Consider the following 24,771-nt stretch of genomic DNA (forward strand, 5'->3'; position numbering starts at 1 on the left):
CCCATCACATCCCATTCTCATCCTCCTCGCCATCACGACCATCATCTTCCTGGTTCTCATCGCACGTCAGCGTCATCATCAGCAGCATCAGCAGCGTCATCATCATCAGCGTCATCATCATCAGCAGCAGCATCATCAGCAGCAGCATCATCAGCATCAGCAGAGAGATTCCGGCTGCGTGATGAAGGTAAGCAGTGTGGTGTATCCTCACTCGTTGCGTCCATCCCCAGGCACAGTCGCTCAGCTGATGGTGATGTCTCTCTGTGTGTGTGTCACTGTGTGTGTCTCACTGTGTGTGTGTCACTCTGTGTGTGTGTCACTGTGTGTGTGTCACTGTGTGTGTCACTGTGTGTCACTGTGTGTGTGTGTCACTGTGTGTGTGTCTCACTGCGTGTGTGTCACTGTGTGTGTCACTCTGTGTGTGTCACTGTGTGTGTCACTGTGTGTCACTGTGTGTGTGTCACTGTGTGTGTGTCACTGTGTGTGTGGCTGTCTTTTTGTGTCAGTGTGGGTACTGTGTTTATCAGTGTGTGTGTCAGTGTCATTGTGTCTGCGTGTGTCAGTGTGTGTGTGGCTTTGTGTCAATGTGGGTACTGTGTTTATCAGTGTGTGTGTCAGTGTGTGTCTGTGTGTGTCAGTGTGTGTGGCTTTGTGTCAATGTTGGTACTGTGTTTACCAGTGTGTGTCAGTGTGTGTCTGTGTGTGTCAGTGTGTGTGGCTTTGTGTCAATGTGGATGCTGTGTTTATCAGTGTCAGTGTGTGTGTGGCTTTGTGTCAATGTGGATGCTGTGTTTATCAGTGTGTGTGTCAGTGTGTGTCTGTGTGTGTCAGTGTGTGTGTGGCTTTGTGTCAGTGTGGATGCTGTGTGTGTCAGTGTGTGTGTCAGTGTGTGTCTGTGTGTGTCAGTGTGTGTGGCTTTGTGTCAATGTTGGTACTGTGTTTATCAGTGTGTGTCAGTGTAATTGTGTCTGTGTGTGTCACTGTGTGCGTCTTTGTGTCAGTGTGGGTACTGCGTTTGCCAGCGTGTTAGTATATTTTCGTGTGTCACTGCGTGTGTGTATCTGTCTTTGTGTCAATATTGGTATGTGTGTATCAGTGTCATTGTGTCGGTGTGTGTGTGTGTCGGTGTGTGTGTGTGTCGGTGTGTGTGTGTCGGTGTGTGTGTCGGTGTGTGTGTGTGTCGGTGTGTGTATGTGTCGGTGTGTGTGTGTGTCGGTGTGTGTGTGTGTCGGTGTGTGTGTGTGTCGGTGTGTGTATTATTTTGGCTGTGTGTGGGGAGCGGTGGCGTAGCGATCAGCGCGCTACGCTGAGAACGACCCAACACCGGTGACGATTATTTAGAACCGGTCCTGGGTCTCTCCTAAGTCGACTCAGTCGCAAATGAGTAGCTGATACGGTGTGTAACCATCGCCACTGGGGGAGACAAAGGCGGCCGGGCGTGGTGTTGGCCACCCCCTCGTGTGCCGTGCCGGCCTTCATAGTCCGCCACTAACAGCACTTGCCCCAACAGTCTGCTCAGGCTATACGGGGGATCTTTGTACGTGTGACGGTGTAAGTCTTAGCCATGTCGGTGTGTGTGTCTGTGTGTGTGTCTGTGTGTGTCTGTCGGTGTGTGTCTGTGTGTGTCTGTCTGTGTGTGTGTCTGTGTGTGTCTGTTGGTGTGTCTGTCGGTGTGTCTGTCGGTGTGTGTCTGTGTGCTCGCTAACAGCACTTGCCCCTACAGTCTGTTAAGGCTATACGGGGGATCATTGTCTGTGTGTCTGTCGGTGTTTGTGCATCAGTGTGTATCGATATAAGTGTTCGTGTCTGTGTTGTCCACGTGTGTGTCAGCGTGTTTGCTGTGTCTTTGTTGATGTATTTGTCAGCGTTACGTATCGTGGTGTATATCAGGGTATTTGTGTGAATAGGTGTTTTGTATCAATGTGTATCAGTGTGTGTGTGTCTGTGTTGTCCACGTGTGTGTCAGCATGTTTGCTGTGTGTCTTTGTTGATGTATTTGTCAGTGTTACGTATCGTGGTGTTTTTCAGGGTATTTTGTGTGTGTAGGTGTTTTGTATCAATGTGTATCAGTGTGTGTGTGTGTGTCTGCGACTGTCCTTGTGCCGGTGTGTATGCCTTATCAGTGCTGCCTACGTGATTACAGACCCATTCAGACAATGTTGGTCACCCCGTGCCCCTTATAGATATCAACGTTCGCCCTACAAAGTCCCATCACATGGGAGAAACACAAACAAATGCACAATGTTTTGTTCGCGTGCCCGTATCGAAACGGCTGTACGCCGTATGGACTTGAAAGATCAATTTCCCTGCACAAGAATACGGGGTGAACCGTGTGGGTTTCCAGGTATGTGTTTGCGTGTGTATCGGTGTACGGTACAGAGGTGGTCTCTAACAGCACTTTCACACTCATTACCCACGTGGGTTTATCCGTGTCTTGTGTGTGTGTGTGTCGGGTGTGCTTGTAACAGTGTCGCGGCCAGTTCGATTCACGCTCACGGTCAAACACCGGTGACGATTATCTGAACCGGTGCTGGGCCGCCCCTAGGTCGACTCAGCCTCAAATGAGTACCTGGTGCGGTGTGGTTAAATGAACCACTGGGGCGAACAGCACTTGCCCCAACAGTCTGTTAAGGCTATACTGGGGGAGGGGAATCTTCGTCTTTGTTTGGCACGACGCTTCGCGGCCACGTGCCTCAGCGGTAGAACAACCAGTGCCGCATTCAGCTCGTACGGGGCCTGTCGCATATGCTGTTGTTATCACGGGGCCCTAAAACAAACACGTAAATATTAAAACACAAATGTTTAACTTGCACAGTAAAGTAATTGTATTTTTTCATTTGCAATACAGCGAGATAATACGACAAATCGCTAAGCTTAAACACGCAGTCGTTCGTAAAAGTTGAAGGCGGTGTAGTACTATAGTAATCGAGCAAGTGCAGAATCGCTGAACCGGAATTGATAGCTTGAAAGCATTTAGCGCGGGGCCTTTGAAAGTGCGGGGCCCGTAGCTACATATGTAGTAGCAACATATGTAGTAGCAACTACATATGTAGTAGCCATTACATGTGTATTAGTAGCTACTACTACTGTAGTAGCTACTACTACACATGTAGTAGTAGTAGCTCCTACATATGCGGGGCCGTAGCTACTACATGTATAGTAGCTGAAGTATCTACTCTTGCTACGAGGGTAATCCGGCACCGTAAGCAACTGTCGACGCCACCTTTCACGTGTGTGTATATATTTAGAGGACCGCAGAACTTGGGCAAATTGTCACCACCACCACCACCCCGAGGCGGCTGCCGTTGCCGTCTTCCCGATTCTCCTCTGCGGTTCCGCGTCCTCTCCCTCTCGAGTCTCCCTCTCGACGCTTGTGCGGCGGCTTGAAAAGTACACAGGGGGTGCTTAAAAACAATATATTGTAATGTTGTAACACTTCTGGGAATTTGCAACAACAACCACGAGAAATGCGCCGCCTCTTGGCTCCGCAGACCGCCTGGAGAAGATTCCAGGCGCGCGTTGACGATGATGGCGAACAAGGGGAGACTCTTTGACTTTTTGAAGCTAATAACATCACATTTGTTATGATACTCCATTGGTTCTTTCGGTGAAGTCACGTTTGTAGAAATAAAATATAATTTTAATAAATCACAAATAAAATGAAATTAACATTTTATTTTAAAATATAATTAAAATTTTCTTTTATTTGTGATTTATTTAAAATTATTAAAATTATGTAGAAATAAAATAAAATAATTTTTTTATAAATCACAAATAAAATAAAATAAAAATTGTAATTTAATTTAAAATAAAATTGTAATTTTCTTTTATTTGTAAATCACAAATAAAATAAAGATTATTTATTTATTATATTTTAAAATACTTTTTTTTCTTTTATTTGTGATTTATTTAAATGTTATTTTATTTCTACATACGTAACTTTACCGAAAGAACCCATGATTATAGTAATTCCTGCAGTCACGAAAGCTTCAATTCTAGATTTGTTACGATGTTACAGTGTATTGTCCGTCCCATATAAGTGTAAAAACTTTTTTTTAAGCACCCTGTATTAAATCGTTTATAGATATTCATATTAGAATCGTTTACAAATGTTTCTCATTACACACACACACAGACTTAACTCCAGTTTGTATAGCACATTTTAATTCTCCAGCCCTTCTTTGAAAACCATGGGAATTCACATTAGTAACTCAGTCACGATCCTTTAACTATATGTAGTTGATTATGTATGCACCACGTGTAGTCAATATGCCCGTGTATCTATTCGAGTCATAATGTAATCAGAATCTTTGTCAATACTGGGGGAATCCCATGAGCTTTTAAGCAATTTTTTTTACCCAGGGAAACCTCAGAGTCTCTGGACTCCTTTACAAGAGGCTCCTGTTTCATTGGCTGTGTACACGTATTGTGTACGCGTGTGTTGTACTGTACTGCATGCACGTGTGTGTGTTCGTGGGGAGCGGTGGTGCAGCGGTTAGCGCTACGCTGCGCTACGAACCCGGCGACCCGAGTTCGATTCCCGCTCACGGCCAAACACCGGTGACGATGATCTGAACCGGTCCTGGGCCTCCCCTAGGTCGACTCAGCCTCAAATGAGTACCTGGCACGATGTGTAAACATCGCCACTAGGGACACAAAGGCGGCCGGGCGTGGTCCTGGCCACCCACCCCCCTCGTGTGCCGTTCCGGCCTTCATAGGTGCTCGCTAACAGCACTTGCCCCAACAGTCTGTGCAGGCTATACGGGGGATCTTTGTCTTTGTGCGGTGTATGCCCACTGGCCTAAATCGTGAGATGCCGCTGCCTCCGTGGCGGAGTGGTTCAGCACCCTGGACTTGCCAAGGAGGGGAGAGTCGCCGTTTCGATGTCCCGGCGCGGCACTTGAATCAACGATGTCCACCCATCCGTGGCTGCACCGCAGCAAAGTCGACCGGGGAGTTGGCGCGTGCGGCGGGGCAAAGTGTGCGGCTCTCCCAACCCTTCCACGAAGTCTCGAGCCGCCAGCATCCATCCCTACCACGGGAGGAATCCAAAAGTTCCATCTGTAGAGGTTCTCTCTCTCTCGCTGTGTTCCTCATCGCAAGGCCCCGAGCGGGTCACTGGCGGTCCCTGGTGGCCTTTAGTGCGGCCTCTGAGCTGCGGGCCCCCTCCCCAATGAGGTACAACGAGTGAGAAGACCCCTCCATCATCATCGTCGTCGTCGTGCTACTGCTGCTGTCAAACTCCCGATGGTTTCAAACGTGTGGCGGGCCTCACTGAAGTGCTCCTCCCCCCACCCTCCTCCCCGAGTGAAGAACACTGCTCGAGAGCTCCCGTGAGCCAGCAGTGACGCGAGCGAGCACTTGCAGGGGCCGCGCCTTTACCGCATTTTTACTGCTGTCGTCCGAGTCGTAATAATCGGGTGCCTGGCACTCGCTTTCTCTTGAGTCAACACACGAGGCGTCAGTTCACAAGGGCCGGTGTCAATCCCCTGCCGGATGACACCAGCCCTCCCTGCCCCCCTCTCCTACTCTCCTTCGCCCCCACGCCGTGCGGGTCATTGGACGGCGCGGTGGTCGAGACTAACGACGGAGTGGCAGCCTAAAGGAGGGAGGGGGGGGTAAGAAAAACGCGCCCCCGAGATGGTCGTCCATCACGGAGACGGAGCATCCAAATCGCGTAACGCAGCGAGATGGATAACACTGGTCAACACACTTTTTCTGGCAAAAGATATTCCAACGGTTTTAAGGTAATTTTGGGATGCTGATTCCAAATCTGGCATCAGTTTTTGTCTATCACATCAGGTTTTTGAGATATCAAAGATTGCATTTTCAATAAAAACTGCGGAAGAAAAATATTAAATAAATGTGCATATCTACATTAAATGATATTATAAACACACTCTCCTAAAAATACAGCACCATATTTTAACACTAAAGCAGTCACTGACTCGCAACAACTTGCAATCATAAGTGACAGAGTTAATTTCGGGTAAAATCAATGAAAATGGGGTATGCCGATAGCATAAAAATGAAATGTGATGGAGCAAATCTGAGATCAGATTTGGAATCAGCACCCTGAAATTAGTCTAGAACAGCTGCAAAAGTCCAGGCCATAAAAAAATATGTTTTTTGTTGTTGACCAGTATAATTATCGTTGCGTTTTCGCAGCACCCTGCGAGAGACGATGGCAGCTTATAGCGGCATTCATCCAGCAGTGGAATGACACACGACTGTAAATGACCTACTTGTGTTATTGTTACAGATGATATCTGTCTGCTTATATGTCTGTCTATAGTTTTTTGGTTAGATTTTATGTCGCTATTTCATTATACCTGATGATGATTGCTTGTGTTGCAATCGAAACGTCGTATGCTATTATTTAATGTATTATTTTATCTTTATACGTGACTTTACCGAAAGAACCAAAGAATAATTCCTGCAGTCACGAAAGCTCCAAAATTAAGATTGTTACAGATGTTCACGGTTCGAATCAAGTGGCCGCGCCGGTTATCACCGCGGGTGCAATAATCGTAAATAGTACTGCAAACGGGACTCTTGTATCTTGGCCTCTTGATGAGTTCTCGCTCGGGTTCAACAAAACGATATCGGATTCTGGAACTCGATGTGAGTTGTGGGCACTGCAGACGCTTCGCTCTTATCCCGAGGGAAGAGGAAGTGCCTGTTCCGGTCACGATGCCATGCTGCTGCTGCTGGTGGCTGCTGCTGGCGGTGACCACGATGAATATTGACCGTATTTAAATAAAAAAGAAGTAAAAATAATTATTGAAACAAAAACGAAACTATTGTTTTTATTTTACCAGGTTAAGCCCACAGAAGCGACCTGGCCACAAATGATAGCTCAACGAAGTGGTTTATCACGTGGACATGTATAGTGCTACTCGCTAACAGCACTTGCCCCGACAATCTGTCGAGGCTACACGGAGGATCTTTGTCTCTGGCTGCAGCTACGCAGCTGCTAAGTTCAAACCGGGAACCCTCGTGTGACGTCATCCCGTGCCGGCACGTGGCGGGTCGTCCACGTGACGAACGATCCACTGCTGGATGTGAGGGGCCTCTCCCACGATGTTGGTGGGCGCTGGTTCATTCGATGTTTACACACCCACCACACCAGGTACTCAATTTAGGGGGTGGTTGGGGGGAGGGGGGGCCGGGTACTCGTCTCACGGATGTTGACCGTGAGCGGGAATCCAACTCGGGTCAACGGGTCCCTAGTCCAGTGCGCTAACTAACTGCGCTAACCACTGCACCACCGCTCCCCACACACATGCACACGGCCCTGTGGGCCTTATAATCGCGAACTGTAAATGTCCCCCCGTTCCTTGGGGATGGATATTTTCGTCACGCACAAAAGACACAGATAGCCGGTATAGCCTTTAATAGGCTGTCGGGGCAAATGCTGTTAGCGAGCACCTATGAAGGCCGGCACGGCACACGAGGGGGTGGGTGGCCAGCACCATGCCCGACCGCCTTTGTCTCCCCAGTGGCGATGTTTACACACCGCACCAGGTACTCAATTGAGGCTGAGTGGACCTAGGGGAGACCCAGTACCGGTTCAGATAATCGTCACTGGCGTTGACCATGAACGGGAATCGAACTCGGATCTCCGGGCTCCGAGCACAGCGCACTAACCGTTGCACTATCTGTGTCTGTGTGTGTGAGCAGCAGTTTTTGTCGTGTGAGCGGCAGTGGGGAGCGGTGGTGTAGCGGTTAGCGCACTGCGCCAGGAACCCTTCCACCCGAGTTCGATTCCCGGCCACGGCCAAACATCGGTGGCGAAAATCTGAACCGTTCCTGGGCCTCCCCTAGGTTCACTCAGCCTTAAGTGAGTACTGTACCTGGCGCGGTGTGTGTAACCGCTAGAAATGGGGGAGACAAAGGCGGCCGGGTGTGTGCGCTTTGTCAGCCTTAATAGGTGATCGCCAACAGCACTGGCCCCAGGGGGATGTGTGTGCATGTGTGAGTACAGCGTATTTATACTCTCATATCAGTATCTTGGCTTGCCTGGTGAAGATACAGAAAGAGGAGTGTGTGGATTACAGGGTAGACGGGGGGTTAGAGACATCGTGGTCGAGACTGGTGATGGAATGGATGTAGAGAAACGCAGACTCGCACGGATACCCGCAGACTCGCAGACTTGCACGGAGACCCGCAGACTCTCACGGAGACCCGCAGACTCGCACGGAGACCCGCAGACTCGCACGGAGACCCGCAGACTCGCACGGAGACCCACAGACTCGCACGGAGATCCACAGACTCACACGGAGACTCGCACGGAGACCCACAGATATACAGAAATATAGAGTCACATAGAGACACATATACTCACACAGGCCAATTCTATACAGAAACTCACATTCGCACAGAGACCCACAGAGACCCACATAGGGACTCTGTGGGTCTCTGTGGCTGCGCGTCTGAAACCCGGATTGGAACCTCGCATCTCAGCGGTGCCGGCACGGTGCCTCTGATCCATGAGCCACTGGGCCGCCCCGAGGTTACAGAATTATTCAAAATCTCCTCGCCTATTTAAACAGCACGGTACAGGCCTACGGCTGGCCAGCACCGAGACCGTTGATTTGCAAGCGCTGTTAGCGAGCTCGGGTGAAGGCCGGCATGGCACACGAGGGGGTGGGTGGTTAGCACGCCCGGCCGCCTTTGTCTCCCCAGTGCTGATATTTACACAGATGCACCGGGTAGTCATTTAAGGTAGAGTCGACCTAGGGGAAGCACAGGATCAGTTCAAGTATTTGCCGCTGTTATTGGGACTCAAACTCGGGCCGAAGGGGTCGTGGCGCAGTGCTCTAACCGCTGAGCCAACGCTTTCCCCCATGGCCACCGCAGTGCCCCATGGGGGCCCTCTGGACGGGTGCGAGGGGGCTGGTAACCCGTCCACCTTCAATTTAATTACCAGCAAACTACGTGGAAAGAAATCTACACACCCAAACACGCACGCGCGCGTCTCACACACACACACACGCTCACACCTGGACCAAAGGTGACGGAAACACAATGGGGCGGCGTATCCGTCGTCTCTCGTTACGTTATCGATCGGCAAACATTTACTTGTACCGAGACCGAACCGCGCCCCCCCTGGAATTGAGCGTCACGGAGAGGCGAGGATTGGTGGCTCCCTCAGAGACGGCGGCGTCGTCGTAAAACAAAACAAAAATCCGTGCTTCGTTTTCGTTCAACTGCAGCTCGGAGAATTTCAAATGTCGGTTTGAATTCACGCGGCGGCAAAACACTGAAAACTAAAAACACAAAAATTGTCTTTTTAAATTTTATTTTACCAGCTAAGGCCCACTGAGCTGTAGAACTCTTTTTCAGAAGTGATCTGGGCACAAACGATAGCCCAACGGAAGTGGCTTATCACGTGGAAATTCATAGCAGCCAAATACTCTAAAACGCACGTTTCTAATTGTGGAGGGAAAAAGCGGAGAAAAATCCACGCGGCCACGTGGGAGAGAGGCGTCAGGGTCGGAATTAAACCCACGACCTCCTGCATACCAGGCGAGGTAGTTAACATCTGGCCACCGCGGCGCTCCCTATGACTCTCATGCGGCAGAGCGAACCGGCGAAAGTCGCTGCCCTCTGCCGTGCGCGTGGACTAGAGGACGCTCACAGCAGGAGCAGGAGGAGGGATCTGAGAGGCGGTAGCTCATCTTCTCGGTTCTTTCGGTAAAGTCACGTAGAAGGGAAATAACAAAATAATAATAAAACATAATAAAATAATTCTCACGACGTTTCGGCCACAACGCAAGCAGCCGTCCTCAGGTGAAGACGCTGTCTTTCCGACAGACCTGTTCTTCAACTGAGGACGGCTGCTTGCGTTGTGGCCGAAACGTCGTGAGAATTATTTAATTATGTTTTATTATTATTATTTTATTATTTCCCTTCTACGTGACTTTACCGAAAGAACCAAGAAGATGAATCCCTGCAGTCACGAAAGCTTTAAATCGAAATTTAGGCGGTAGCTCATTCCCTTGGGCCGTAATCACCGGAGCCTGGCACAGGCGATCGCCGAGTCAACACCCGTGGCGTGACATCGGTGGCGGCGGAGCATGAATGTCACCGCCGCCCACCCCGCCCCCCACCGCGTTATCGCAACTCGAGTTGGGGCCCCCCCCATAAAAGTCACGGTCACCCAGCGAGCGAGCGTCACACACCTCTCCGCTCGCGGGAAGCACGGTCGGCTACGGGAGGTGCGAAAGAAGTTCAACGCACGTACGTACAGAGTACGGAGTACGGCAAACGTGACGGAACTCGGTTCAACGCGTTTGTCCGCAACACCTCTCCCCTGTCCTTGCGCGCGACGGAGGCAGCGGCAGCGATGATGATGATGATGCTGTTGTCGTTCAGGAGCTTGAGACCAATCTCGAGTTCTGCTGCTGCTGCTGCTCACCACAACGAGAGGGCTTTTTCAGCAGAGAGAGAGAGTTCGTGTCGTCTTCTTGGTTCTTTCGGTAAAGTCACGTAGAAGGGAAATAATAAAATAATAAAAATAAAACATAATAAAATAATATCATATAATTTTATTATTTCCCTTCTACGTGACTTTACCGAAAGAACCAAGAAGATGAATCCCTGCAGTCACGAAAGCTTTAAATCGAAATTTAGTTCGTGTCGCGTCGCTGTTCCTCTGTTGAAGGAGTGGAGGCCACAGTGGGTTTTCGACGCGGTCCGTAGCTTGCGTGGGCACAATCTCACTAATGTGGCTTGTGTCTTTTACGTATCTAGCGGGGTCTCCATCTTTTTGGGTCTCGAGGATTCTGCAAGTACCTCTTTGGGTCTTAATGGGTTTGTTTCGTGGTCCATAGTTTCATCAGTCACACTTCTGTGGCTTGCTGGGAATGTCTCTGTGTGTCTCTGTGGGTCTCTGTGTGTCTCTGTGGGTCTCTGTGTTTCTCTGTGGGTCTCTGTGTGTCTCTGTGGGTCTCTGTGTGTCTCTGTGTGTCTCTGTGTGTCTCTGTGGGTCTCTGTGTGTCTCTGTGGGTCTCTACGTGTCTCTGTGGGTCTCTGTGGGTCTCTGTGTGTCTCTGTGGGTCTCTGTGGGTCTTTGTGTGTCTCTGTGTGTCTCTGTGTGTCTCTGTGGGTCTCTGTGTGTCTCTGTGGGTCTCTACGTGTCTCTGTGGGTCTCTGTGGGTCTCTGTGTGTCTCTGTGGGTCTCTGTGTGTCTCTGTGGGTCTCTGTGTGTCTCTGTGGGTCTCTGTGTGTCTCTGTGTGTCTCTACGTGTCTGTGGGCCTCTGTGTGTCTCTGTGGGTCTCTGTGGGTCTCTGTGTGTCTCTGTGGGTCTCTGTGTGTCTCTGTGTGTCTCTGTGGGTCTCTGTGTTTCTCTGTGGGTCTCTGTGTTTCTCTGTGGGTCTCTGTGTGTCTCTGTGGGTCTCTGTGTGTCTCTGTGTGTCTCTGTGTGTCTCTGTGGGTCTCTGTGTGTCTCTGTGGGTCTCTACGTGTCTCTGTGGGTCTCTGTGGGTCTTTGTGTGTCTCTGTGGGTCTCTGTGGGTCTTTGTGTGTCTCTGTGTGTCTCTGTGTGTCTCTGTGGGTCTCTGTGTGTCTCTGTGGGTCTCTGTGGGTCTCTGTGTGTCTCTGTGTGTCTCTGTGGGTCTCTGTGTGTCTCTGTGGGTCTCTGTGTGTCTCTGTGGGTCTCTGTGTGTCTCTGTGTGTCTCTACGTGTCTGTGGGCCTCTGTGTGTCTCTGTGGGTCTCTGTGGGTCTCTGTGTGTCTCTGTGGGTCTCTGTGTGTCTCTGTGGGTCCCTGTGTGTCTCTGTGGGTCTCTGTGTGTCTCTGTGGGTCTCTGTGGGTCCCTGTGTGTCTCTGTGGGTCTTTGTGGGTCTCTGTGGGTCTCTGTGTGTCTCTGTGGGTCCCTGTGTGTCTCTGTGGGTCTTTGTGGGTCTCTGTGGGTCTCTGTGGGTCTCTGTGTGTCTCTGTGGGTCTCTGTGTGTCTCTGTGGGTCTCTGTGTGTCTCTGTGGGTCTCTGTGTGTCTCTGTGGGTCCCTGTGGGTCTCTGTGGGTCTCTGTGTGTCTCTGTGGGTCCCTGTGTGTCTCTGTGGGTCTCTGGGTGTCTCTGTGGGTCTCTGTGTGTCTCTGTGTGTCTCTACGTGTCTGTGGGCCTCTGTGTGTCTCTGTGGGTCTCTGTAGGTCTCTGTGTGTCTCTGTGGGTCTCTGTGTGTCTCTGTGGGTCTCTGTGTGTCTCTGTGGGTCTCTGTGTGTCTCTGTGGGTCCCTGTGTGTCTCTGTGGGTCTCTGTGTGTCTCTGTGGGTCTCTGTGGGTCTCTGTGTGTCTCTGTGGGTCTCTGTGTGTCTCTGTGGGTCTCTGTGTGTATCTGTGGGTCCCTGTGTGTCTCTGTGGGTCCCTGTGTGTCTCTGTGGGTCTCTGTGTGTCTCTGTGGGTCTCTGTAGGTCTCTGTGGGTCTCTGTAGGTCTCTGTGGGTCTCTGTGGGTCTCTGTGTGTCTCTGTGGGTCTCTGTAGGTCTCTGTGTGTCTCTGTGGGTCCCTGTGTGTCTCTGTGGGTCCCTGTGTGTCTCTGTGGGTCTCTGCGTGTCTCTGTGGGTCTCTGTAGGTCTCTGTGGGTCTCTGTAGGTCTCTGTGGGTCTCTGTGGTTCGACTGTAAGATCCATAGTCAAGGCTGCATGGCCACAATCGTACGACTGTGGATTGTGTCGTTAATATTCCGTTCACGACGGAGATGTGCGCAATCGGTCCATTATTAACACCGTGTGGCTTTGATGAAAGGGGGGAAATATATAAATATTTATAATACTTGACGTATCGGGCGACAGGCCTTCTTCATAGCAAACCAAATAATTTCGCAAATATTTATTAGTAAGATCGTGTAGAAAGTGGTTTGTTGACCCACCAGCGGCCAGTCCAGGTTATGTTTCTGTGCCCGCCTCACTTAATCGGTGCTCACGATCGGCAATTTCCACAACAACTTGCATGGCTACACTGGTTGCTACGGTGGCCAGGAGATGTTAACAACCTCGCCTGGTATACAGGGGTTTGTGGCTTCGATCCTGACCCTGACGTCTGTATATTTGGAGTTTGCTGCGTCTCTCACCCTCGTGGTCGCGTGGATTTTTCTCCGGGTCCCACGGTTATTCCCTCCACATTTATAATGGACGTCACGCGTGTAGAGCATTTGGTTGCCGTTAATGTCCACGTGAGAAGCCCCTCCTCGTCGAGCTATCATTTGTGTGGCCAGGTCGCTTCTGAAAAAAGGCCGTAAAGCACAGTGGGCCCTTACCTGCTAAAATGAAACGTTTACATTTCGATTTAAAGCTTTCTTGACTGCAGGGATTTATCTTCTTGGTTCTTTCGGTAAAGTGACGTAGAAGGGAAATAATAAAATTATAAAAATAAAACATAATAAAATAATTCTCACGACGTTTCGGCCACAACGCAAGCAGCCGTCCTCAGGTGAAGACCAGGTCTGTCGTTCAGACGCTGTCTCCCCGACAGACCTGGTCTTCACCTGAGGACGGCTGCTTGCATTGTGGCCGAAACGTCGTGAGAATTGTATTTTATTATGTTTTATTTTTATTATTTTATTATTTCCCTTCTACGTGACTTTACCGAAAGAACCAAGAAGATGAAACGTTTAGTTTAGGGTGACCTTTATCTTTGCGGGTGCGCGACGCTAGCGGCAAGGTCGATCTTCTGCTGGCGCACTGGCGGGGTGGATTGTAGCGACGCTGCATCGCTTGCAGCGCCGCGTGAGAGATGATGACGACGGCTTGGCGAGGTCTCCATCCAGCAGTGGAGAGATCGTGGCTTACGGACGACGATGACGACCTGTGTGTCATGTGCCCCCCCCCACCTGCCCCTGCCCCCGCCCCCCCCTCCGCACCATTTTTGTCGCAGGATCTTCATCTGCTGCCCTCGTTCCACTCGCGACCGCAAGTGCTGCCCCACTTTGGGGGAGCAGCCGATTGCTGATTGGCTGCAATCACACTCAAGGTAACCCCCCCCCCCCCAACTTCCCACACACACTCCTCGGACTAGCTGTGCCTCCACAACTGATTAGAGTAATTAAATCTGTAATTGACGAGGAAACCAATCGCAACAGACTAGCAGTCTGTCCCTCCCTCCAAGCAGCCAGGCAGCCAGCAAAACTTTTTTACAACGTAGTATGAAACATGAATGCATGTCCTCAGTTGTGTCTTTGTCCCATTGGTGCCTGTTGGGATGGTCATGGTTTCTGAACTCCGAAAGCCGGGCAGTTCTAAACAATAAAAATTGGCCACACGCGCAGTTCCTTTGAGCTGGTGGATCTCGACAAGTCCTGAGAGCTTTTGTATGATCCATAATTATGCTCCTTCAGCCGATGTTTACGGTTCATCGTGAACACACAAACTCAAAACGTCCGTCGGGAAGTTTTTTGTTGAAAATGACATTGGTCATCATCGACGGACATTTTTAAAATGTAGTTCTCATCTCGTCCCATGGTGCATAGAAGTGTCGTCCACTCTCTACTCGGCTCTCCATTCACGTGCTATGCAGAAGGCCCACTGCCCGAAACGTCCATTATATAAGTTTCCATTTAAGACCACAACAACAACAAACAACAACCGCCCGGGAAGACCACACAGGGATATTGACAAAGGTGTTGAGTTTTTTTCTCTCCGTTATTTGTGTTTGTAAGTCATGTCCAAGGTAATGTCATAAGACTTGTCGTGAGTAAAATCGTAAGTGATGTCGTAATATAAGTGATGTCATAAGTGATGTCGTAATATAAGTGATGTCATAAGTGATGTCGTAAGTAATATAAGTGATGTCATAAGTAATGTCGTAAGTAATATAAGTGATGTCATAAGTAACGAGATGAGGACGTTCACATTTGGAATGATCACCGACCAGGTAGAAATCTGCGGAAGCTCGTCCACCTCCCTCTCACTCGACCCTTGACCCCCCCCCCCACGCACCCCCTTACTCCCGCTTGTAACCCACAGGGACAGTGAGCCACGGAGCCTCTCCCTACCCCCGCCCCCCATCACCACAAAAAACTGGGGGGCTCAGCGACCACTCGAGTGAGTGAAGGAGCTAACGAGCGAATGAGTGAAAGAGACACTTAACGATTGGTCGATTGAATTGTCATGCGAGTGACTGATGGAGTGAATGAACGAGTGATTAAGGGAACGAACAACCGAGTGAATGAGTAACTGACCGTATGCGCGAACGCGTGAGCGACTGCGTCGGTGAGCGAATGAACGGGCTGGATGGAGAAGCAACGATCAAACGAGGACACGGCCGAATGAGTTCACGAGCAAGCGAACCATTGGCTGAACTATTGAACAATTGATTTGACGTTCGAGCGAGCAATTGATCGGGGGAACCAGCGATGAAGTGCTTCTTCAGCTAATGATCAAATGAGTGATCGATTGTGTGATTAAAGCGAGCGATTGCGCAAGCCGGCGACTGGGCAACCAAACAATCAACTGCCCCGACTGACCGACTGACCGACTGAGCGACTGATCAGCCGACTCACCCACCGATGGACTTGACTAACCTATCAATCAAGCGACAGACAAACGACTAACAAAGCAAATCGATTGAAGAACCAACTCACCGATTAACCAACCGACCGACTAATCAACCAACTGACCAACCACGCAAACGACCGACCGACGGAGCACCCAACCGCTGAACCCGATCAACCGACCAATCCCATCAGCCCATCGTGAGCGATGGGAGGCGGTGGCGGCCGCGCTGCCGCGGCGATGCCCGTGGAGCCGCTGACGCTCAAGTCGCGCTGGTACATCTACGCCATCCACGGCTACTTCTGCGAGGTGATGTTCACCGCCGCGTGGGAGTTCGTCGTCAACAAGAACTGGAAGTTCCCCGGCGTGACGAGCGTCTGGGCCCTCTTCATCTACGGCACGTCCATCCTGGTGCTCGAGTGGATGTACCTGAGGCTGCGCGGACGCTGCAACATCCTGCTGCGCTGCGTCGTCTACACGCTGTGGACCTACGCCTGGGAGTTCTTGACGGGCCTCGCGCTGCGCCAGGTCGACGCCTGCCCCTGGGACTACTCGCACTTCCGCTACAACTTCATGGGCCTCGTGACGCTGGAGTACGCGCTGCCCTGGTTCTGCGGCTGCTTCCTCGTCGAGACGATGGTTATCCGCAACACGCTGCGCCTCCGCTTCGACGAGCGCGGCGAGCGCAAGGCCAGGGCCGCCGCCGCCGCCGTCGTCGCCGCGAAGGCCGAGTGACCGCGGACGCGGCGGAGGCGGCGGAGGAGGAGGAGGCCGCGGGAAAGCGGGACCGGCGATCGGACGGTCACGACAAACGATCGATCGGTATGCTTCGAGCGAGCGGGCGAGTGGAGTTGGGGGAGGGAGAGGGGCTCACCGATCAACCGATCCACCGATCGATCGGTTGTGCGGTCGGTCGACTCGAGGGGCCGGTACCGGTCGCAGGGCGACATGAAAGGCGGGTGACGATCGCTGCGCTGATCGGTGGACCGACCGACCAAAGCCGGCCGTCCGTGATCCACCAGCCCTCTCGCGGATGACGGAGAGTCTCCCCGAAGATGGGGAGAGGTCTCCGGGGACGGCAAGGAACTTCCCCTCAGTTTCCGTCGCTTCTCCGGAACGCCACAAACCGCGTCGCCATTCCGGTCCGGCCGGCCGGCGCCACATTTCGGATTCGTGACGGCGGCACGAAGTCGGCCATCGGCACGGCGAGCGATCGCTAGGCCTGCCGCTTGTCGAGAGCCGGGTGGTCGTGATGACGCCGCTAATTTATTCACATCTGAGTTGCCGAACGTGGATTGAGTTGGAGGTTACGTTTCCAGTTTACCGGCGTTTAAATTCTTTAATGTATATGTCGTTCGAACTCTAATCCGCCGTTTATTTTTTTTGCGGTTTTTTTTCTCCATCAAAGTAGTTTGGAGGATCTTGTTTGTTCTTTTAAAGTCTTAGAGGCTCTTTGATTGTTTTTATTTAATCAAATTTGATTAATTTAAAGAAAAAAAAAATTCCATTTCATCATCGTCCTACTCCTCCTCGTCGCAGTTTCCGTTTTTGTGTCTCCCGGGGTTGTTCCGCCAATTTAAAGCTGCACGACTCTAGCGATCGTCCCCAATTTATTTATTACTTTCTCAACGCGCACATTTTTCTTCCTTGTGGTTCAACAATTCCCGACGAACGCTCCGTTTCATTCGGAACTCTTTTATTTTTTCGTGTTTAACGCAAATCCATTTGAGCTTAAGGTTTCTCCCGCACCTCTCGGTTCGAATTCGCCGACGCTCCCACGTGTCCACGAATTCCTGCTCAACTTGCATCATCATCATCATCATCGTCGTCATCGTCGTCGTCGTCGTCATTTTATTACGTTTTAAAGATACTTCAAACTGAACATGTCGTACTTTTTTTTTACTTTAAGAACAAGTAGAATAAAGAAGAAAACATACAAGAAAACTAACAAGAGCTTTAACAAAAACAACCACGCGTACATATATATTTACATGTACTAAGTACGATATTACAATACGACCAGCACTGCATGCAGAGGCCTTCATCCAGCAGCGGATTGACCAAGGTCTTGTATTTAACTGCGACACGGAAACCCGCGTGCTACACCACTAGAGAGCTACACCACGAAAGAGCGAGCGAAGATGCCGCCAGGAACAGTAGCAACGGGGGACTCCCAGGGGAGCCCCCCCCCCGGCCCCCCACCTCCCTCCTGCCCCCCCAACCTCCCCCTCACCACCCCGCCACCCCCTACTGCATCCTCACATCCCCCGACAGCAGCAGCTGCTGCTGGGTTTCTTTTATTTGTGCGCGCGGTTTCGGCGGCCGGGGTAAGCGAATTGGATTGCGACTTGTGTGCGGTTTGCGTGACCTCTCGTGGGTCAAATAAGAAATCCGCGGCAGTCGGTTCTGTCCGCTGCTGCCACCGCCGCCGCCCTCGCTGCTGCTGCTGCCGCGGATTTCTACCCGGGATCACCAGCTGACTGTGAATTGTCTTGATGTTCGGACCCCCCCGTTGGTGTTTAGTGTCTCAGCCGAGCCCGTGGCATGTTGGACTCGTTTTGTGGGTTATGTAATAATGTTGATTGGGTGGAGATGGCTAAAATCATCGTCATCATCATTGTAATCATCATCATCGTCGTTAGCCAGTGTCTATCCACTGCTGCATGAAGGCCTCCCCGTGCCGTTGCCCATCCCTCGCGACCCATCGTCTCACTCTGCGCACGTGAACGGATTTCGTGGCCGGCTGTCCGCTCGGACGCCTCTCCCCTCCTCCTTCGGCTGCCACTCCGTCACCAGTCTCGTCCCATCGGCCCTCACCCCGTCCGGCAATGCGTCCCGCCCAGGCCCATTTGTTTTTCTACTCGCGATCTTTAAAAGTAATCCCGATAACAATAACGGCAGTGTCTTATTCTTGGTTCTTTCGGTAAAGTCACGTAGAAGGGAAGTAATAACATAATAAAAATAAAACATAATAAATAATTCTCACGACGTTTCGGCCACAACGCAAGCAGCCGTCCTCAGGTGAAGACCAGGTCTGTCGGGGAGACAGCGTCTGAATGAAACACCACCACGCTTGGAAATACGCTCCAAGAAACGTCGTGAGAATTATTATGTTTTATTTTTATCATTTTATTACTTCCCTTCTACGTGACTTTACCGAAAGAACCAAGAAGATGAATCCCTGCAGTCACGAAAGCTTTAAATCGAAATTTAACGGCAGTGTCCTTTACGTTTCCCCGCGAAGCCTCGCCGAGTCTCGAGGCTAGTTTGCAGGAGGTTCCCGTTGGCTCGGGACGTTTGGCCACTTTCTATTTGCGGAGAGAGCCTGGCGCCGCGTGCGTGGAAACCGGAGAACCTGGAGAAAGGCCACAAAGCACGACGCAAGGGGCACCCTTCAATGCCCCGCACAGATTGAATCAACAATCCAATTACGTAATGCCATCTGCCTGGTCCGCTACGTCGCAGCCCCGAAGCCTGTAACACCTGGTATTCAGATCCGATTGCAAACGAGGCTGCCCAGCTTCCGACACGCGACGTGATTGTGGGGGTTTAGGAGTTAGGAGTTATTGTGGAATTATGAAACGCCGCGCTGCGGATAAAATATAAACGGGGGTATAAATAGCGAGCGAGGAGCAGGTGGTGCCCGGCTCTCGCAAATGTCGACTCGTGTTGGGAGCCGCCTGAGCTAACGTGACGCAAGCGTTGCAGACCTTCGCTTACACCGCCAATGACGATCGACGATGATTGACCCCGGTGATGACGGTGAAAGTGATCGCTTACCTTATCGTACATTTATTTAGCGACTTAACCAAGGCGCTGTTCAGTGAACTGTGGTACACGTTGACGATAATCGTGGTGATGGTGTGGTCATTATGATGATCGCAGAGATGGCAATGACAACGATGGTGGTAATGAGCTCACGACGGAGATGATGGTAAAGTCGACAGTGATAGTGACGATGAAGACGCAGCTCGCTGTGCCGTAGAGCGCGTGACCTCTATCTTCCCCGCCACCTCCTCCTCCACCACTCACTCGCCCGATCGATTCAGTGTCATCCCCCTCACCCCATTTGGCCTGATGGATGATGCGATGCCTCGAGTGTCACCCTCTCTCCGCTCGCCCGTTCAATCGCGGCGCCCGCCCACTCGCTTGCACGCTCCCAAGACTCCCTTGAGAAATCATCTCCCTTCGCCTCGTTTGGAGACGAGAGGAGGACATTGAAAATTGTAGCGATCAACCGATTCGGTGGATTCTGATACCGGCATGTGGTCCGTGAGTTAGGGGAACTGCGATGGTGAGACATTATCTCCCTCGCCTGCTACACAAGAGGTCATGGGTTCGATCCCGACCCTGACGCCTGCTGTATATTTCGAGTTTGCATGTCTCTCTTTCTCCCCGTGGTCGCGTGGATTTTTCTCCGGGTCCTCCGGTTTTTCCCTCTCCGTTTCTAAATGTGCATTTAGAGCATTTGGCTGCAATAAATGTCCACGTGACGATAAGCCACTTCGCTGAGCTATGATTTGTGGCCAGGTGGCTTCTGAAAAGGAGCTGTTATAGCTCAGTGGACCTCATCCGGTAAAATAAAAAAAAACTTTTTTTTTAAGTTTAGTTTATAGTTGTTTCGTGACAAGTACCTTTAATTAATGTACGAGGCAAAGACGGCGAGGAGGCGAAATTTATTCCGTCGATGACATTCTCCACGACGATACTCACTGGTCATTTTTGCGAGTCCCGACCCCCTCCTAGAAAAATCTGAAAGTGTTCAAAAACAAACCAAAAACAAATCTGGCTCTCGCCTGATGAAGCTGGTTGTAATTACTGGCGAAACGTCGTACTCGGATTGTAAATGTTGTGGCTTGGCTCTCCAACACACCGGTTAGTGCTGTACTAGTGACGAATTTGCCACGTTCTGTTTACGTGACAAACATTACTAGTTGGCCGTGTCGGGTGGTGGCGGGTTTAACGACACATTTATATATTTACGCGATCTAACCCAAACAAACCTCTATTATGGACAAAAACACATCAAAATCGATTTTGCGCAGATCTTACAGTCCTTTGTGACGTTAGTCCGCAAGCAATCTCTGCTACTGCACGTTTAACCCGTGGGGGTTTTCGCGGCCAATATCGACAAGGTTCGTTTTCGATTGTTTGGGGCCAGTGTTGTGTCGTACTCCCTCCTCCACCCGACGCAGCCAAACAAACAAACAAAAAGTTCCGGTACTTCCATTGTGTGTGGCAAATGTTGAACAAACAGACGGAAAGAGACCTCTAGGCATCACTCCCTACTACCTGCCCATCTGTGCGGGACGTTGATGATTTCACGCCGCCTACCGAAGGCCTGAGACTGGAAGAGGGCATTCTCACAATTCTGGCACCTCCGATTAGCGCGGTTGGCTACGCGCAGTGCGAAAAGAAGCTCAACGTACATGTACAATCACCGCATACTGTCCGTTGTAACTTCCAGCGAAACGCCGGACTCCCCGATTGTTAAAGGCGCGTGTGTCATGTTCTCCGACAACACAGCGGCGTGCCGACGCGATACGAAAACTACAACGGTGCGTTTGTTCACGTGAGCGCTTTTAAGTGGCTGCGTCGGGTGGAGGATGGCGTGCGACACAACACTGGGGGCTGTACTCACACGCGGTCGGTCATCTCGCCCCCAACAATCGATTGCGGTTGATAGCGTTACTGTTTTACAAGTGCGTGTGCTTTCACGGTTGTTGCCGCTGTGTGCGCGCGCGACTCTCCCGTGTGAATTCGGGTCGTGCCAATTATCTCCACGTGCTGGGAGCATCTCGCTAATTAACGCGGAGTTTTGTAACGGCGCAGTTTTACGTTCTCCACCACGGAGAAAATGAGAGAGAGAGAGGAGAGAATGAGAGAGAATAATTGAGAGGCACGGGGAAACCACAGACAGGCAGGGAGGTTTTAACCGGTTGGCCACAATTGGCCAAGCCCTGTGGGTCCTATGTGCGGATGTTTGGTCAACTTCATTGATGAAGTGGTTTATTCGTTCACGTGGGAGGAGAGAAAGAAAAGCCCACGCGTGTGAGAGCCGGTCGCCGCTTGAATCCCCCCCCCCAGTACAGATGTAACTGAACGGACAGCCACACCTAAGAGGTCCAGAAGCAAATTTTATGATTGGGTTGTTTTTCTTGTTGTGTGCAGTCATTGGTAACTGATAATTGGTGAAACTATCGAATCGCTACGCCCGAGAACACCGCCTTCAATCACTACAAATTGTGGCGGCTGAAATCTGGATTCGAAGCCAGGATATCTCGTCGTCTGGGACCTCTCGGTTCTGGCACGTGGAGCGTAAACGTCGGACAAAGTGTCCAGCAACCATGGACAGACATCGGAGAGAGCTGCAGTTACTGCCGTCATTAATATCAGTTACAAAATAAAACGAGCAATGTCTCCTTTATGTATAATTCGTCTCTCTACGTTAAAAAAATAACAATATATATAAAGTCTCACATCCCATCAGCTGCTGCCACGGCCTATTGGGAATGAATTTCAGCAGCAATGGTTCAAGACGAGCAAAACTTTTGCGACCGGTTTCGACACACAGTGTCTCATCAGCAGCAGAGCCAGGCTTTGCTTGAATCAATGCTGAACTGTCCAGATGTTTATCGGCAAGGGCTGGTTTCGACACACAGTGTCTCATCAGCAGCAGAGCCACGCTTTGCTTGAATCAATGCTGAACTGTCCAGATGTTTATCGGCAAGGGCTGGTTTCGACACACAGTGTCTCATCAGCAGCAGAGCCAGGCTTTGCTTGAATCAATGCTGAACTGTCCAGATGTTTATCGGCAAGGGCTGGTTTCGATACACAGTGTCTCATCAGCAGCAGAGCCAGGCTTTGCTTGAATCAATGCTGAACTGTCCAGATGTTTATCGGCAAGGGCTGGTTTCGACACACAGTGTCTCATCAGCAGCAGAGCCACGCTTTGCTTGAATCAATGCTGAACTGTCCAGATGTTTATCGGCAAGGGCTGGTTTCGACACACAGTGTCTCATCAGCAGCAGAGCCAGGCTTTGCTTGAATCGATGCTGAACTGGACCAGATGTTTATCGGCAAGGGCTGGTTTCGACATGCAGTGCCTCATCAGCAGTCGGGCTTTGCTTGAATCGATGTTGAACTGGACCAGATGTTTATCGGCAAGGGCTGGTTTCGACATGCAGTGCCTCATCAGCAGTCGGGCTTTGCTTGAATCAATGCTGAACTGCCGCATGATACAATACCAGGGGTTCTGGTTCAACGCGAAATGATGCAGTCATACGAAACGCACAGCTGCGTCAAGAAACATTTGGTTAACGTTGGGAGACGGATATGTGCGGCGTGTCGATTTTGTTACTTAAACGCTCATCGACAAGAACGTGCGTCATGATTATGTTTTGAGTTGAACATCACGTAGCTCTGTTCGTATCGGCAAAAGTATGTTTTGTTTCGTTTCATTTCATTTTGCCGCTCGAGGCAGTGACGTAGCTACGCAGTGCGCAGGCGGTGCAACTGCCCCCCCCCTCCTCCCCATGGCCGCCTTTGTCTCCCCCAGTGCTGCGGTATTTTAACGTCGAGTTCACCTAGAGGGGGGCCACGAGGATGATTTCCAGATCTCGCCACTGATGTTAGCCGTGGCCACGTCGCATTCCCTAGCAACAGAGGGCCCATAACGAGCACTCGACCAGCGCCACTGAGCAGTGCGAGAAGTTTAATATTTGTTAATTCGTTTACTTATTTATAATCGTTTCGTATTTTTTGTTGGGTGTGTCCTTTTTAAAAAAAATAGTAATGTTACCGTAATTGTTTTATTTAGTTTATTCACTGACAGATGTCAAAGATTGATGTCAGGTCGTTTTACAGATTATGCAATGCAAATGTGTTCAACATGTCTGTTTATTGCAATTTCGGGATACAAGGGTGATCGGTGTTGTTGATTGATTAACTATCGAGTGCTTGATTGAACGATTAAGCTACTGAATGGGTAGTAAAGCCAAGCGAATAAGGGACTCGACACGAAGGAAGCGTGCAATGAACTCCGCCTGGTGGCGGCGAGGCCAGAGTGAAGAATTACGCCAAGCAATGCAAAAACTAAATGTTTCAATGTAACGCAGAAGATGCGTGTTTTTTGTTTCCCTTTCTCTCGCGTGTGATAATTTATGAAGAATGTAAATTTAAAATTGGCAATTCTGATGTATGTCCATCTGGGTTCCGCGCGTGTGTGTGTGTTGTTCGGAACTGAGTAGAGTTGTACAATACTGTATATGTGCGCGTGTGCGTAAAAACACTGACAAAGGTGCCCTGTTGTAGCCTGCATAGACTGTTGAGGCAAGTGCTGTTGGCGAGCACCTATTAAGGCCGGTACGGTGCGGGAGGGGTATTGGTGTGGCCAGCACCACACCCGGCCGCCTTTGTCTCCCCACCAGGCGTTAGGAACTAATTTAAAGGCCGAGTCGACCTAGGCACATCACTCGCCACTGATGTTAGCCGTGGCTGGGATTTGGAAGACGGGGAGCTGGGTTCGTAACGTCGCGCGCTAACCACTACACCACCGCTCCCCATAGACACACGCACAACGCACATAACAAAGATCCCCCGTGTAGCCTTATCAGCCTGTAGGGGCAAGTGCTGTTAGCCAGCAACCTATGAAGACCGGCACGGCACACGAGGGGGTGGGTGGCCAGCACCACGCCCGGCCGCCTTTGTCTCCCCAGCGGCGATGTTTACACACCGCACCAGGTACTCATTTGAGGCTGAATCGACCTAGGGGAGGCCCAGGACCGCTTCAGATAATCGTCACTGGTGTTGGCCGTGAGCGGGAATCGAACTCGGGTTAACCACTACACTACCGCTCCCCAGGTCACACATAAATGACACCTATACACAATCACAGCAACATATACGCACACACAAACAGAAACGCACACAACAGCGGCGGTCATAACCACCGCAGCAGCGCTTGTGCCAGGCTCGGTGCACTTTGAAACGACCACGTGAAGCGTGGAAGGTCCCGGTGCAGACACACCCAGGTGTCACGGGTTAACTCACTGAAATGACCGGCAGATGCACCGCCGAGAATGAGATCTCGACGTTCCGGCCGAGCAGCCTTCGTCAGGTCGTATTTCCCGAACAGAAGGTGTAGGCGCAGCCCTGCAAGTATCTTCTCTCGCCTCGCAGCTGGCGGAAGGGCGTCAACGAGAAGGCAGCTAATTCTAGATTTGAAGCTTTCGTGACTGCAAAGATTCATATTCTCAGGTTTTTTCGGTAAAGTCAC

At 50.7% G+C, this 24,771-nt stretch overlaps 1 protein-coding gene across 2 annotated transcripts; it reads left to right on the forward strand.

Moving 5' to 3' along the window:
* On the forward strand, nt 1-24,771 carry TMEM229B (transmembrane protein 229B). 2 transcript variants are annotated; one of them, XM_061581945.1, is made up of 3 exons: nt 1-187; nt 13,879-13,974; nt 14,967-24,771. In XM_061581945.1, exon 3 carries the CDS (start codon nt 15,702-15,704, stop codon nt 16,227-16,229), a length of 528 nt encoding a protein of 175 aa, XP_061437929.1. In that variant the 5' UTR covers nt 1-187; nt 13,879-13,974; nt 14,967-15,701; the 3' UTR covers nt 16,230-24,771. The 2 variants fall into 2 exon arrangements, with proteins under 2 accessions (XP_061437929.1, XP_061437936.1); XM_061581952.1 differs by lacking the exon at nt 1-187 and adding an exon at nt 10,177-10,245.

The sequence above is a fragment of the Lethenteron reissneri genome, chromosome 8 (genome assembly GCF_015708825.2).
Source record: "Lethenteron reissneri isolate LAM-NWPU_2019-01 chromosome 8, ASM1570882v1, whole genome shotgun sequence".
NCBI lineage: Eukaryota > Metazoa > Chordata > Hyperoartia > Petromyzontiformes > Petromyzontidae > Lethenteron > Lethenteron reissneri.

Excerpts from the sequence above, each read along its gene's own strand:
- TMEM229B (XM_061581945.1), top strand. The coding sequence starts at position 15,702 with ATGGGAGGCGGTGGCGGCCGCGCTGCCGCGGCGATGCCCGTGGAGCCG.